The sequence below is a fragment of the Ylistrum balloti genome, unplaced genomic scaffold (assembly GCF_031769215.1).
Source record: "Ylistrum balloti isolate Yb309-2 unplaced genomic scaffold, AGI_CSIRO_Ybal_v1 Utg373176, whole genome shotgun sequence".
Classification (NCBI taxonomy): domain Eukaryota; kingdom Metazoa; phylum Mollusca; class Bivalvia; order Pectinida; family Pectinidae; genus Ylistrum; species Ylistrum balloti.
In genome coordinates this window covers 3,793-19,291 of record NW_026783212.1, presented here as the reverse complement: position 1 = coordinate 19,291, position 15,499 = coordinate 3,793, and the positions used below count along the sequence as shown (strand labels likewise).

Below are 15,499 nucleotides of genomic sequence, written 5' to 3'. Positions count from 1 at the left end.
TTTAACTTTCGTTGATAATTGTCCATTTCCTTATATGGTTTGTATGGAGTTTACAAAAAAAAAACAAAAAAAAAGTTACAACAAACACATCCTTGTTTCTCGTTTGTATTACTTTTATGTCCTTGTAAATTGCTTCCCTACTCTGAACAATATAGAGACAATTTGAAATGAACGAGTTATTGGATTGTCTAATGTATTCATACCCAATCCATCGGCAAATTATCGCTACTTATTATAATTATTCACTATTAATCAAAAGAAAAATAACCAATGAGAAGTAGTTAAATACAGTATTAAATGTAGTATTAAACAACCACACGTTTGTTTTGTAGAAAAATGGTGACTTTCGTGAATCAAATGATAACCCTTACACTTATCCCCACATATACACATACCACACCCTTTAAAAATCTATACTAATTACTGAAGGGACATTTAGTCACCATTATTTCAGACTATTAGCACTGGTTTCCTTTCAAAGTTTGCAAAACAATAAATTTAATACAAAATGCTAAAGTGATTTAGATTTGTAGACGCCGAGAACAACTGGGTTTAGAGATCCCGAAAACTGTCCTACCCATGTCGACGCAGGAATGTTTTGTATAAACTTTGACATTCTTTGCTCGGTTTTTTAGGTGCACTCGTATGATTAACATCGGCACATACCCGTATTTATTGCATACATGCATTATACATACAACACGTATCCTCAAGTGCAAGAAAATATTACCACGTAGGAAATATTTTGATTTGATTTGATATCGTTAACCTGGAACCGGAACTGAAAAGCTGTCTATTTATACCCGTACGGTGCTAGTCGCGATGAAACTTCCGTTGGTGCGAGTCTTTGCGTATTTACTCCCTTTAAAGGAATCTATGCCATTGTAACAATGCTAATGCACCATCGCCGTCAAATGATGGACTAGAGGAAAGAGAGATATTGTGTCAACTATTTCGGTTTTTCACTTGAATTCGCCTTATATAGGCGGACACTGTGATCATTATGTGGCCATTTCATCTTAGGCAACCTCTTCCTTAATATTACTCTAGTTGTTGAATTAGGATTAACTTTTTACGTATAATACATCGTAACATCAAAATACCATTCAAAACTACTTTTACTTTGGTTTGCCATGTAATACTGCGATACCTTCATTTAATATCTTGGACTGGGGCCATCCGTAGGCGTCTGACCTAAGCATTACATAGAAGTCAGCGCCTGCACATTCATACCCTTACAAGTATTTGTCAAGTTTTAAACAAATAATTGTAAGGTGTGTTACGAGACACTATCAGTATCATGCATACCAAATGCATTGTAACATATATCATACTTTCTGTGACAGAAACTTTGTATATTTTGTATATGTCAATTGATTCCCACGACACTTGTTCCGGACGTGATACGGAAATTATACATGAACCATCGGTAAACGAGGACAATTTCTCTTCCCATTATTTTCTTAACGTCAATATGAAAATTGAAAGCAGTCATAGGAACATTTCTTGTCTGGAGACATTTTATGCTACTGTGACGCTGTGTTTTTCGTGGACACTCTCATTGAACACATGGCGATGTGTCTCCTAGAAAGTTCCTTTTTCTAGTACCGGTTATGTACACATACACACTGCATCGGTGGTTTGTTATCGCGCGATCTTTTTACATCAGGCTGTTCAGCTCCACCTACATCTTCGTCAATCAAGGTACTTTTTCTCGTTCATATACACATTAATACTAAGCAAACATTAATACTAAGCACATTTCATAACTGTTATTCGTCAATGGTTTCACGCTTTAACACTGTCATGACTAGGTTGTACAATGTAAAATAGTTAATGATATGTAACCTTTGCTTTAGTATGAAGTGGTTCAACGAAAAGTCGATTGTCTCCGATGTACTCGCAGTAACGGCGGTATTGCTCTCGTCGCGTAGTCAAGTAAGAGCACTTCTAGTTGCTCCGCAGTGCGATAATATAAAAAGGGTACCGAGGGTTTGAAACGAACAATAGACCAAAGTGACACAAATTGTAGAATGCACACTGTCATGACGTTGAGTTTTCTGTAGGAAAGACAATTTTGTCTTTACTTGACATTTCGAGTACAAAAGGAAATTTGATTCTGTTGCGATTTCAAACAGAATAATTTACAACAAATGTATTTGTGTGGATTTTTAGGTCATCTGACCCGAAGGGTCGAGATGACCTATAGCCATCGTGCTTCGTCCGTCGTCGTCCGCCGTCCGCCGTGCATCCGTCATTCAAAAAACTTCTTCTCAAATACTAGAAGACCTAGGGGGCTAATACTTGGCCCATAACATGCTGGCATGGAGCCCTACAAAGATTGTTCAAGTCAATGACCTTGACCCACTTTCAAGGTCACAGGGGTCAAATATGTTAAAATATACAAACGACTTCTTCTCAATAAGCAAAAGTCCAAGAGTGCTGATATTGGGCCTGTAGGATGCTTGGAGGAAGGGCTACCAAGTTTGTTCAAATGAATGACCTCGACCCACTTTCTAGGTCACAGGGGTCGAATATGTTAAAATTTTTAAACAACTTCTCAACAACCAAAAGGCTCAGAATGCAGAAAGGGCTACCAAGTTTGTTCAAATGAATGACCGTGACCCACTTTCAAGGTCACAGGGGTCAAATATATTAAAATATACAAACGACTTCTCAATAAGCAAAAGTCAGAGAGCGCTGATAATGGACCTGTAGGACGCATGGATGACATGCTACCAAGTTTGTTAAAATGAATGACCTCGACCCACTTTCTAGGTCACAGGGGTCAAATATGTTAAAATATACAAACAACGTCTCTTCAATAAGCAAAAGTCAATGAGTGCTGATAATGGACCTGTAGGATGCTGGGATGACATGCTACCAAATTTGTTCAAATGAATTACCTTGACCCACTTTCAAGGTCACAGGGGTTAAATATGTTAAAATATGCAAATGACTTCTCAATAACCAAAATGATTAGAGTGCTGATATTGGGCCTGTAGGATGCTTTGAGAAAATGTTACCAAATGTGTTCAAGTGAATGACCTTGACCCACTTTCAAGATCACAGGGTTCAAATATGTTAAAATCTGTAAACGACTTTTTCTCAGTAACCAAAAGGCTCAGAGTGCTGATATTGGGCCTGTAGGATGCTGGAAGGAAGGGCTACCAAGTTTATTCAAATGAATAAAGCCCACTGTTTTAACAGCAGACTCACTGTTAGAGTTTGGCTTGCATTTTGTGAGATGACCGTTAAGGCCCATGGGCCTCTTGTTTAATTCTTCAGATTTCTTTGGTTTCTATGCAATCAATCTTACAAAATTAGATGTTTTCATCTTATACACCAACCGTTATGTTTAACAAACATTTATTGAAAAAAATACCCCGAGAGTAGAGAGAGAAAAATACGTGAATGTTAACGTAAAAACGTAACGCAAGATCAGGCATGTCACGTGAAAATAATCGGAGAAATTTCTGGTCCCTATTATCGCTAATAATCCTGAGAAGGACGGCTAGTGAGGTTCTGATGATCACTCGACTTGTACTCTGTCACCAAATTATTATTAAAAGCTGTCCTTAAATCAGCAACATAAAGACTGGTTGTGTAAGAGGAAGACAACACTCCCTTAAATCTACATATGGACAGTGGTTGTGTAAGAGGAAGACAACACTCCCTTAAATCAGCAACATAAAGACAGTGGTTGTGTGAGAGGGAGACAACACTCCCTTAAATCTACATATGGAATGGTTGTGTAAGAGGAAGACAACACTCCCTTAAATCAGCAACATAAAGACAGTGGTTGTGTGAGAGGGAGACAACACTCCCTTAAATCTACATATGGAATGGTTGTGTAAGAGGAAGACAACACTCCCTTAAATCAGCAACATAAAGACAGTGGTTGTGTAAGAGGAAGACAACACTCCCTTAAATCAGCAACATAAAGACAGTGGTTGTGTAAGAGGAAGACAACACTCCCTTAAATCTACATATGGACAGTGGTTGTGTAAGAGGAAGACAACACTCCCTTAAATCTACATATGGACTGGTTGTGTAAGAGGAAGACAACACTCCCTTAAATCTACATATGGACAGTGGTTGTGTGAGAGGAAGACAACACTCCCTTAAATCTACATATGGACAGTGGTTGTGTGAGAGGAAGACAACACTCCCTTAAATCTACATATGGACAGTGGTTGTGTAAGAGGAAGACAACACTCCCTTAAATCAGCAACATAAAGACTGGTTGTGTGAGAGGAAGACAACACTCCCTTAAATCTACATATGGACAGTGGTTGTGTGAGAGGAAGACAACACTCCCTTAAATCAGCAACATAAAGACTGGTTGTGTGAGAGGAAGACAACACTCCCTTAAATCTACATATGGACTGGTTGTGTAAGAGGAAGACAACACTCCCTTAAATCTACATATGGACAGTGGTTGTGTGAGAGGAAGACAACACTCCCTTAAATCAGCAACATAAAGACAGTGGTTGTGTGAGAGGGAGACAACACTCCCTTAAATCTACATATGGACAGTGGTTGTGTGAGAGGAAGACAACACTCCCTTAAATCTACATATGGACAGTGGTTGTGTGAGAGGAAGACAACACTCCCTTAAATCTACATATGGACAGTGGTTGTGTAAGAGGAAGACAACACTCCCTTAAATCAGCAACATAAAGACTGGTTGTGTGAGAGGAAGACAACACTCCCTTAAATCTACATATGGACAGTGGTTGTGTGAGAGGAAGACAACACTCCCTTAAATCAGCAACATAAAGACTGGTTGTGTGAGAGGAAGACAACACTCCCTTAAATCTACATATGGACTGGTTGTGTAAGAGGAAGACAACACTCCCTTAAATCTACATATGGACAGTGGTTGTGTGAGAGGAAGACAACACTCCCTTAAATCAGCAACATAAAGACTGGTTGTGTGAGAGGAAGACAACACTCCCTTAAATCTACATATGGACTGGTTGTGTAAGAGGAAGACAACACTCCCTTAAATCTACATATGGACAGTGGTTGTGTGAGAGGAAGACAACACTCCCTTAAATCTACATATGGACAGTGGTTGTGTAAGAGGAAGACAACACTCCCTTAAATCTACATATGGACAGTGGTTGTGTAAGAGTAATGTCGACATTCGCTTACTTCGGCTCCATATTGGTAGTGATGTTGGAAGAGGAAATAAGACACTTGCTTATTCGGCTACACATATAGAACAGTGATGGTAGAAGAGGGAAGACGTCACTCGCATAAAGCGATACATACGGACTGTGGTGTTTGTTGATGACACTCCTGGAATCGTGATAATGAGGTTGTCAGTGTCAACTAGGGTCTAGCTGTGTTTGTTTACACTGCTGAGAGGAAGCTGGGAAATGTGAGGTGCGAATAGAAGATAAATAATTGAACTTACCATAGGAAATGTGGTATGTGGATATGATCGTCCATTCTTTTAGGTATTGTCTTTGATCTGGGCACAGGAATTGACTCGAAAGATGTTCAACTCTCTTGAGCACCTGAAAAGGTACCCATTCGAATGTAAATAAAGTGGACATGCAACTGAAAGTCACAGAAAGCTGAATGTCTGCCGTTGAGGGTTCATTCACCTGAGCAAAATGGACACGGCAATATCTGAAGTGCCAACCCAGCATAATATATCAGTATATACCTTATAAGTTACAAAGTATGAAGTAGCATGTTTCCATCAGTTATTCTTATTGTACACTAAGATGACAGTGACATTATTATTGTACATTAGGATAACTGACATTATTATTGTACATTAGGATAACTGACATTATTATTGTACGTTAGGATAACTGACATTATTATTGTACATTAGGATAACAGTGACATTATTATTGTACATTAGGATAACTGACATTATTATTGTACATTAGGATAACAGTGACATTATTATTGTACATTAGGATAACTGACATTATTATTGTACATTAGGATAACTGACATTATTATTGTACATTAGGATAACTGACATTATTATTGTACATTAGGATAACTGACATTATTATTGTACATTAGGATAACTGACATTATTATTGTACGTTAGGATAACTGACATTATTATTGTACATTAGGATAACAGTGACATTATTATTGTACATTAGGATAACTGACATTATTATGTACATTAGGATAACAGTGACATTATTATTGTACATTAGGATAACTGACATTATTATTGTACGTTAGGATAACTGACATTATTATTGTACATTAGGATAACTGACATTATTATTGTACATTAGGATAACTGACATTATTATTGTACGTTAGGATAACTGACATTATTATTGTACATTAGGATAACAGTGACATTATTATTGTACATTAGGATAACTGACATTATTATTGTACATTAGGATAACAGTGACATTATTATTGTACATTAGGATAACTGACATTATTATTGTACATTAGGATAACTGACATTATTATTGTACATTAGGATAACAGTGACATTATTATTGTACATTAGGATAACTGACATTATTATTGTACATTAGGATAACAGTGACATTATTATTGTACATTAGGATAACTGACATTATTATTGTACATTAGGATAACTGACATTATTATTGTACATTAGGATAACAGTGACATTATTATTGTACGTTAGGATAACTGACATTATTATTGTACGTTAGGATAACTGACATTATTATTGTACATTAGGATAACTGACATTATTATTGTACATTAGGATAACAGTGACATTATTATTGTACATTAGGATAACTGACATTATTATTGTACATTAGGATAACAGTGACATTATTATTGTACATTAGGATAACTGACATTATTATTGTACATTAGGATAACTGACATTATTATTGTACATTAGGATAACAGCGACATTATTATTGTACGTTAGGATAACTGAAATTATTATTGTACATTAGGATAACTGACATTATTATTGTACATTAGGATAACAGCGACATTATTATTGTACATTAGGATAACTGACATTATTATTGTACATTAGGATAACTGACATTATTATTGTACATTAGGATAACTGACATTATTATTGTACATTAGGATAACTGACATTATTATTGTACATTAGGATAACTGACATTATTATTGTACATTAGGATAACAGTGACATTATTATTGTACATTAGGATAACTGACATTATTATTGTACATTAGGATAACAGTGACATTATTATTGTACATTAGGATAACTGACATTATTATTGTACATTAGGATAACAGTGACATTATTATTGTACATTAGGATAACAGTGACATTATTATTGTACATTAGGATAACAGTGACATTATTATTGTACATTAGGATAACTGACATTATTATTGTACATTAGGATAACAGTGACATTATTATTGTACGTTAGGATAACAGTGACATTATTATTGTACATTAGGATAACTGACATTATTATTGTACATTAGGATAACTGACATTATTATTGTACATTAGGATAACTGACATTATTATTGTACATTAGGATAACTGACATTATTATTGTACATTAGGATAACTGACATTATTATTGTACGTTAGGATAACTGACATTATTATTGTACATTAGGATAACAGTGACATTGTTATTGTACATTAGGATAACTGACATTATTATTGTACATTAGGATAACTGACATTATTATTGTACATTAGGATAACAGTCTTGTCACTGTAGAATTTAAATACATTTCTACATCTTGTGTTTTTAGTAGAACTGTGTAATTACTAAGTGAATCAGAATCTCGATAAGTATACGTTATGTCGGTTACAAATTAAGACACAGTCGAACTTCGTTATTTCGAATTCATATATCTTAAAGATTCCGTTTAATCCGACGTATTTCATCGGTCTTGACAAAATTTCATACTTACCATTCGAGCTCGCTTTAATCGAATATTCGGATAACTTTTTCCCGTGTTACTGCCGACTTCGAGATAATGAGGTTCGACTCTTTGCACGGAATTGAATACCACGAAACTAATCCACCGCGAAATATTAAACCCGCTGAATTAAATATCTGCACAGTATATAAAAACTGATGCACTATATTCATTGAAATATATATATAATACATACTATTTAATTGTGTTTTGTTTTACACAGACGATTGTCAATTTGTGCAAAATTTAAAGTATAGTAGATGTAATTGGAATAATAGCGTGCATTAAGAAGCATTTCAGATTATTAAAAGATACATTAAGAAAGTACAGGTGCTTTTTTGTAATGTGTGTTGATGGTGAATGTTCAGCTCAAAGTGTAGTACTATATATTATCTTGTTATTATATGTGCGATTTTACCGTGGTATTGTTTCCAATATCTGTAGGTCGCCAGTTAGAAGAGCAACTTGGTATCATTTCGTCTAACCTGTATAGATTGATCAAATTACAACCAGTGTGAGCAGAGGTGTTCGTGTTTATAACACAAAAACAAAACCAAAAAAAACGCAAACATAATCTTCATTCAAACTTAATATCGATGATACGAGGCCACAATGTGAACAAAAGAAAGATTTCCGCGGAGACATCTATAAAGTAGGAGAGTTCGGGTCTTCTGTTTCATCTACAACACCGGCCATGTAAATATTGGTCAATTAAGGTAAGTTATAACTTGCAGATGAGAACTCGTTTAACAAAGCCAATTCTCAAGTAAATATATAAACTGATAGAAACTAATTACGTGACTCGAAGTAATCGACATTTGCCCGATTCCGTCGCTTACAATAGCATCAAAAAGACGGATTGTATTCTGCGTTTCATTCAATAAGCAAAAGCTCATCCGTCAAACATCAACCACGTAACTCGCTCACTTTATTCTCACGTTTGTTTTTGGATTATTCAAACTGCTGGAATATTGCCAGGTTGAAAATTCATCAGTATTGGATAATATAAGAGACACTAAGGTTTGAGCTGTAATCATCAGACCTTTTACAACAACAGAAAAATTAACATTTGAAATTTAAGTTTTAAATTGCTTATTTTGACTCCTATACTTTTGTCTGCTTCCTGTTTTACCTTTCCCTAATACCGTCTTTCTTGCAGAATTACATACTGTGTACTGCATGCCAATTTGGTTGTGTTGTCGTAATTCATTTTGCAAATGACAGTTAGCTCATCTATGAAAAGTGTTGCTAATCGCGGAATTATCGAGTCTTATTGAAGGTGGTCCCTCCAATGTATGGAAACCCACATAAACAGCCCTCTTGTCGAAAAAAGAAGTCCTCAAAATGGTCCTTAAGGAAATGTGACCATACTTTTAAGTTCAACGTTTGCTTTAACTTAACGAGATAAGTTGGCGCTGTCTGCAGGAAAGCCGTTTGTCTCCGATGTGCTTAAAGGACGGCGGTATTTCTTCCTGTTGAAGACTTCCATTAAAGATGCACTCTTTGCATTTTCTGTACACGAAGTTAAGTGAGATACATTTTTCTCACGTGCCTCAATGGTGATCTCGAGGTTGCTATGAATGGGATAAATATCTCAGACGGGGTAGGGAAAGACAGGTGGCGCGCGCTATGACGCTACTCGCAAGAGGATAGCGTCATAATTTTATGTAATGTATCTATAACACAAATTGATAATGTCAAATTTCGACGTAAATTTACTGAAAATTGATGACGGCGCCAAGGTTTCCCAACTTGCCATTGGGTACTGGATTTTGTAAGTATGTAAGAATAATAATCAAACACGCTGGCTGGTCATACTTTGAGATATCCCGATCTCTGGAAAAAGCCCATGTAAGATTCTATCATACTGTGCAAGCAGTTAGATATACGTTGTATAAACGCTTTAGGTACATTTGGATCATTTTGAAGGGTATGCATTGAACAACTGAAGGACTACGGGAGACATGAACAAATAATTACAAACGTGTAACAAAAATAATCGACAAATACATGCATTATGGATATGCTCCCCAAATTGTGTGTTTAAAATATTACAATATCACACCAGACATAAATGTTTCTGAATACCACACAGTCTCGTGTGTGTAACAACGTGTTACAATATCTCACTTAACTTGTATGTTTCTGAATACAACACAGTCTCGTGTGTGTAACAACATGTTACAATATCTCACTTAACTAGTATGTTTCTGAGTACAACAGTCTCGAGTTTGTAACAACATCCCACTTGTATGTTTCTGAATACAACAGTCTCGTGTGTGTAACAACATGTTACAATATCTCACTTAACTTGTATGTTTCTGAATACAACACAGTCTCGTGTGTGTAACAACATGTTACAATATCTCACTTAACTAGTATGTTTCTGAATACAACAGTCTCGAGTTTGTAACAACATCCCACTTGTATGTTTCTGAATACAACAGTCTCGTGTGTGTAACAACATGTTACAATATCTCCCTTAACTTGTATGTTTCTGAATACAACAGTCTCGTGTGTGTAACAACATATTACAACATCCCTGTTAACTTGTATGTTTCTGTTCAGGAGTGTCAGTTTAAACCTTTCTTTTGTTCATATATTTGCCCTAGTTTTATGGAATTTGAGTTGGTATTACGATTATGTTGACATGTTAGTATTTTCTTGATGTTTTATGTAGTAATCATTTTGTATGTCCGTCCGTCCGTTCTATCCTTGTGTAGAAGATATCTCATGAGCCACTGCAAATAGCCATATCAGGTTTTAGCAGTTATTTGTCAAGATTAAGGGTCAAAGGTCATTCTGGACCAATTTTGAAATAAAAGACATCATGTACACTATATTTCATGAACCGCCTAATAGTGTTTAACTTTTCAATATATTTATATCAAAAGAGAAAGATAAGGTGATGCGTATCTATGTAAACCCCTGCTTATTTTTTTTTTATATATTTGTTGTTTTTATTATATATATATTTTTGTACTTCCGCGAAAACTGTAAAATATTACCGCATTCCTTTCATTGGTGGACAGCCTTGTTTTGTAAGACTATAAAGATGGATGATTATTGGGTATTCAAGTTTTTTATCTAGAGAAATCTGTTTGTCACACCATATGGTAAGTGCAGATCACACCATGTGGCGAAGCTGCTTTAACGTGTTTGTACCTCAATACTTGTATGATATGCGGACCATTTGGTTGAAAGTCGAAGGTCAGCGCAGCTAATCGCATTTTATTTTATGATGATAAAGACGGACACAGACCGTACGGTATTAAACCGGAAATGTTTGGAGTTTTTTAACGTGCAATATGTCTGACGTCGCAGAATACTGTATTTTGTAATACTTAGAAACTTTGAATCAACTTTCCGAACCGTCATTGTTAATGATGATCCAATGCCCTGATCATTATAATCGATTCTGGATCGATATTTATGATAATTATCTATGCACCTTAGTGGCGATGCAACTCATTGGCGATGCAACTCCGAGCCAAATGCATGGCGACATTTGTATGCACAAACTTGATACAATTGATCTACAAGCAGAAAGCGAAATGTTTAACACAATGTAGGCTGCATTTAAGTCACGTGTGAATAAACAAAATGACGTCATTTGAATTGATAGCAAATACGCATTCTTTGTTCTTATGTATACAATACTTACAATGAAAATTAATATTGTCTTACTTGAAAGTTCTCAACATAGCCTTGATATAGCATGTGTAGCTGCCTGATAAATTCATTGGTAACAAAGTACTATGCAAGGTTTGTCACAACAATTATAATTAGATGTTGATACACTCTTAAAAATCTTGGGGGTCTAATATCATATATCACTATTTAATCCAGACTCGTGTATCGTCATTGATACACTTTTTAAAACCGTTCTCAGAAATACCCCCACATCACTATTTAATCCAGACTCGTGTATCGTCATTGATACACTTTTTAAAACCGTTCTCAGAAATAGCCCCACATCAGTATTTAATTCAGACTCGTGTATGCTATGTTGCCATGGAATATAATACCAGTGTAGTTACGGTACAATGAACACCAATATATAATCCTATGTAGTTACGGTTAAATGAACACCAATGTATCATCTGATGTAGTTACGGTACAATGAACACCACTATATAATCCTATGTAGTTACGGTTCAATGAACACCAATGTATCATCTTATGTAGTTACGGTACAATGGACACCATTGTATTATCATATGTAGTTACGGTACAATGAACACTTATGCCATCCTATGTAGTTACGGTACAATGAACACCAATGTATCATATGTAGTTGCGGTTCAAAGTACACCAATGTATCATCTTATGTAGTTACGGTACAATGGACACCATTGTATCATCATATGTAGTTACGGTACAATGATCACCAATATATCGTCTAATGTAGTTACGGTACAATGAACACGTATGCCATCCTATGTAGTTACGGTACAATGAACACCAATATATCATCCTATGTAGTTACGGTACAATGAACACCATTGTATCATCTTATGTAGTTATGGTACAATGAACGCCAATGTGTCATCTTTTGTAGTTACAGTACAATGAACACCATTGTATCATCTTATGTAGTTACGGATCAATGAACACCAATGTATCATCTTTTGTAGTTACAGTACAATGAACACCAATGTATCGTATGTAGTTACGGTACAATGAACACCATTGTATCATCAATAATAATATATAATCCTATGTAATTACGGATCAATGAACACCAATGTATCATCTTTTGTAGTTACAGTACAATGAACACCAATATATCGTATGTAGTTACGGTACAATTAACACCATTGTATCATCAATAATAATATATAATCCTTTGTAGTTACGGTACAATAAACAATAATTTATCATCTTATGTAGTTACGGTACAATGAACACAAGTGTATCATCTTATGTAGTTACGGTACAAGGAACAGAAATGTATCATAGACTGCAGTTACGGTACAGTGAACACCAATTAATAATTTGGATTTGTATGACCACACGAAGCCTGAGATATCAGAGATTTGTATGACCACATAAAGCCTGAGATATCAGAGATTTGTATGACCACACGAAGCCTGAGATATCAGAGATTTGTATGACCACACGAAGCCTGAGATATCAGAGATCTGTATGACCACACGAAGCCTGAGATATCAGAGATTTGTATGACCACATAAAGCCTGAGATATCAGAGATCTGTATGACCACATAAAGCCTAAGATATCAGAGATCTGTATGACCACATAAAGCCTAAGATATCAGAGATCTGTATGACCACACGAAGCCTGAGATATCAGAGATCTGTATGACCACACGAAGCCTGAGATATCAGAGATTTGTATGACCACACGAAGCATGAGATATCAGAGATTTGTATGACCACACAAAGCCTGACATATCAGAGATTTGTATGACCACATAAAGCCTGAGATATCAGAGATTTGTATGACCACACGAAGCCTGAGATATCAGAGATCTGTATGACCACACAAAGCCTGACATATCAGAGATTTGTATGACCACATAAAGCCTGACATATCAGAGATTTGCATGACCACATAAAGCCTAAGATATCAGAGATTTGTATGACCACATAAAGCCTGAGATATCAGAGATCTGTATGACCACACGAAGCCTGAGATATCAGAGATCTGTATGACCACACGAAGCCTGAGATATCAGAGATTTGTATGACCACACGAAGCCTGAGATATCAGAGATTTGTATGACCACACGAAGCCTGAGATATCAGAGATTTGTATGACAACACAAGACTTTTGGTATCTGTTTAAATTTTAAATCAGAAATCAAAGTCGATGGTTGATGCACAGAGCTCATACACAGCAACATTTACGGGATACACATTGGAAACTTCATATTCTATAGAATTTACTTTCTGTATTCAGCAAACCATGTTTATGTTTCATATAACTTTCTACCTTCATATTCTATAGAATTTATGTCTCTATTCACCATATCATGTTTGTGTTTCATATAACTCTCTACCTTCATATTCTATCGAATTTATGTCTCTATTCACCATATCATGTTTATGTTTCATGTAACTTTCTACCTTCATATTCTATAGAATTTATGTCTCTATTCACCATATCATGTTTATGTTTCATGTAACGTTCTACATTCGTGCGTTTTCCCCTTCAAAGAAAGTCGTGTTTCTGTGAAATATAATTCATTATCATTTTACGCTAGAGCCCCGTTTGTCTGATGTGTTTTCCTCTTTAAAGAAAGTCGTGTTTCTGTGAAATATAATTCATTATCGTTTTACGCTAAACCCATGTTTGTCTGTCGAATGCGTTTCCCCCTCAAAGAAAGTTTTTCCTGTGAAATATAATTCGTCAAAACAGTTGCTTTATTTTTTTTTATTTATTTGCGTGTTGATCTAAAACGATATAAAATCCGATCAAACGAAATTAACAGAAGACGAGGATACTATGTTAACACAGGCAATGTGCTCTCTGAATGAGTCCCTTATAAATCACGTGATAAGCTATCTGGGATAGATTTTAACTGAATGCCTTATCTACATGTTTATTACTGTTAAATAGTCCCTAATGACATTGCTCGGTATATCTCGGACTGAACGTTTTGAATCTGTTTATAAACAAAGCAACTTTAAACGATAATGTATCATTTCCAATTCGATGCTATCAATAGACAATTTATGAGATTTTACTCTAGTCTAGATATAAGCACTGAGTTTTATCAAGGAATCAGTTTGGAGTGGTGCAACACGCAGTGGCGCGACCCGCTTTGTGAGGTAGTGGGATTGATACAAAGCTGACGGAGACGGATACAGAAATGGTGGGGAGTTGAGAAGAGATGGATACAGAGATTGTGGGAAGTACGGGAGAAACAGATACAGAGATGGCGGGGAGTACGGGAGAAACAAATGCAGAGATGGCGGGGAATACGAGAGAAACAGATACAGAAATTGTGGGAAGTACGGGAGAAACAGATAAAGAGATGGCGGGAAATACGGGAGAAACAGATACAGAGATGGCAAGGAGTACGGGAGAAACAGATACAGAGATGGCGGGGAGTACGGGAGAAACAGATACAGAGATGGCGGGGAGTACGGGAGAAACAGATACAGAGATGGCGGGGAGTACGGGAGAAAATGATACAGAGATGGCGGGGAGTACGGGAGAAACAGATATAGAGATGGCGAGGAGTACGGGAGAAACAGATACAGAGATGGTGGGAAGTACGGGAGAAACAGATACAGAGATGGCGGGGAGTACGTGAGAAACAGATACAGAGATGGCGGGGAGTACCCGAGAAACAGATACAGAGATGGCGGGGAATACGGGCGAAAAAGATACAGAGATGGCGGGGAGTACGGGAGAAAATGATACAGAGATGGCGGGGAGTACGGGAGAAACAGATATAGAGATGGCGAGGAGTACGGGAGAAACAGATACAGAGATGGTGGGAAGTACGGGAGAAACAGATACAGAGATGGCGGGGAGTACGGGAGAAACAGATACAGAGATGGCGGGGAATACGGGCGAAAAAGATACAGAGATGGTGTAAAGTACGGGAAAAA

General features: G+C 36.3%; 1 protein-coding gene across 1 annotated transcript; it reads left to right on the top strand.

Annotated features, from left to right (window-relative positions):
• The first annotated feature begins 14,772 nt into the window (after positions 1–14,772).
• LOC132564936 (protein rtoA-like) lies at positions 14,773–15,198 on the top strand. Its single transcript, XM_060229546.1, has one exon. It carries the CDS (start codon positions 14,773–14,775, stop codon positions 15,196–15,198), a length of 426 nt encoding a protein of 141 aa, XP_060085529.1.
• The last annotated feature ends 301 nt before the right edge of the window (positions 15,199–15,499 follow it).

Bases quoted from the DNA above. Each gene is read 5' to 3' on its own strand.
- LOC132564936 (XM_060229546.1), top strand. From the start codon at position 14,773: ATGGATACAGAGATTGTGGGAAGTACGGGAGAAACAGATACAGAGATG.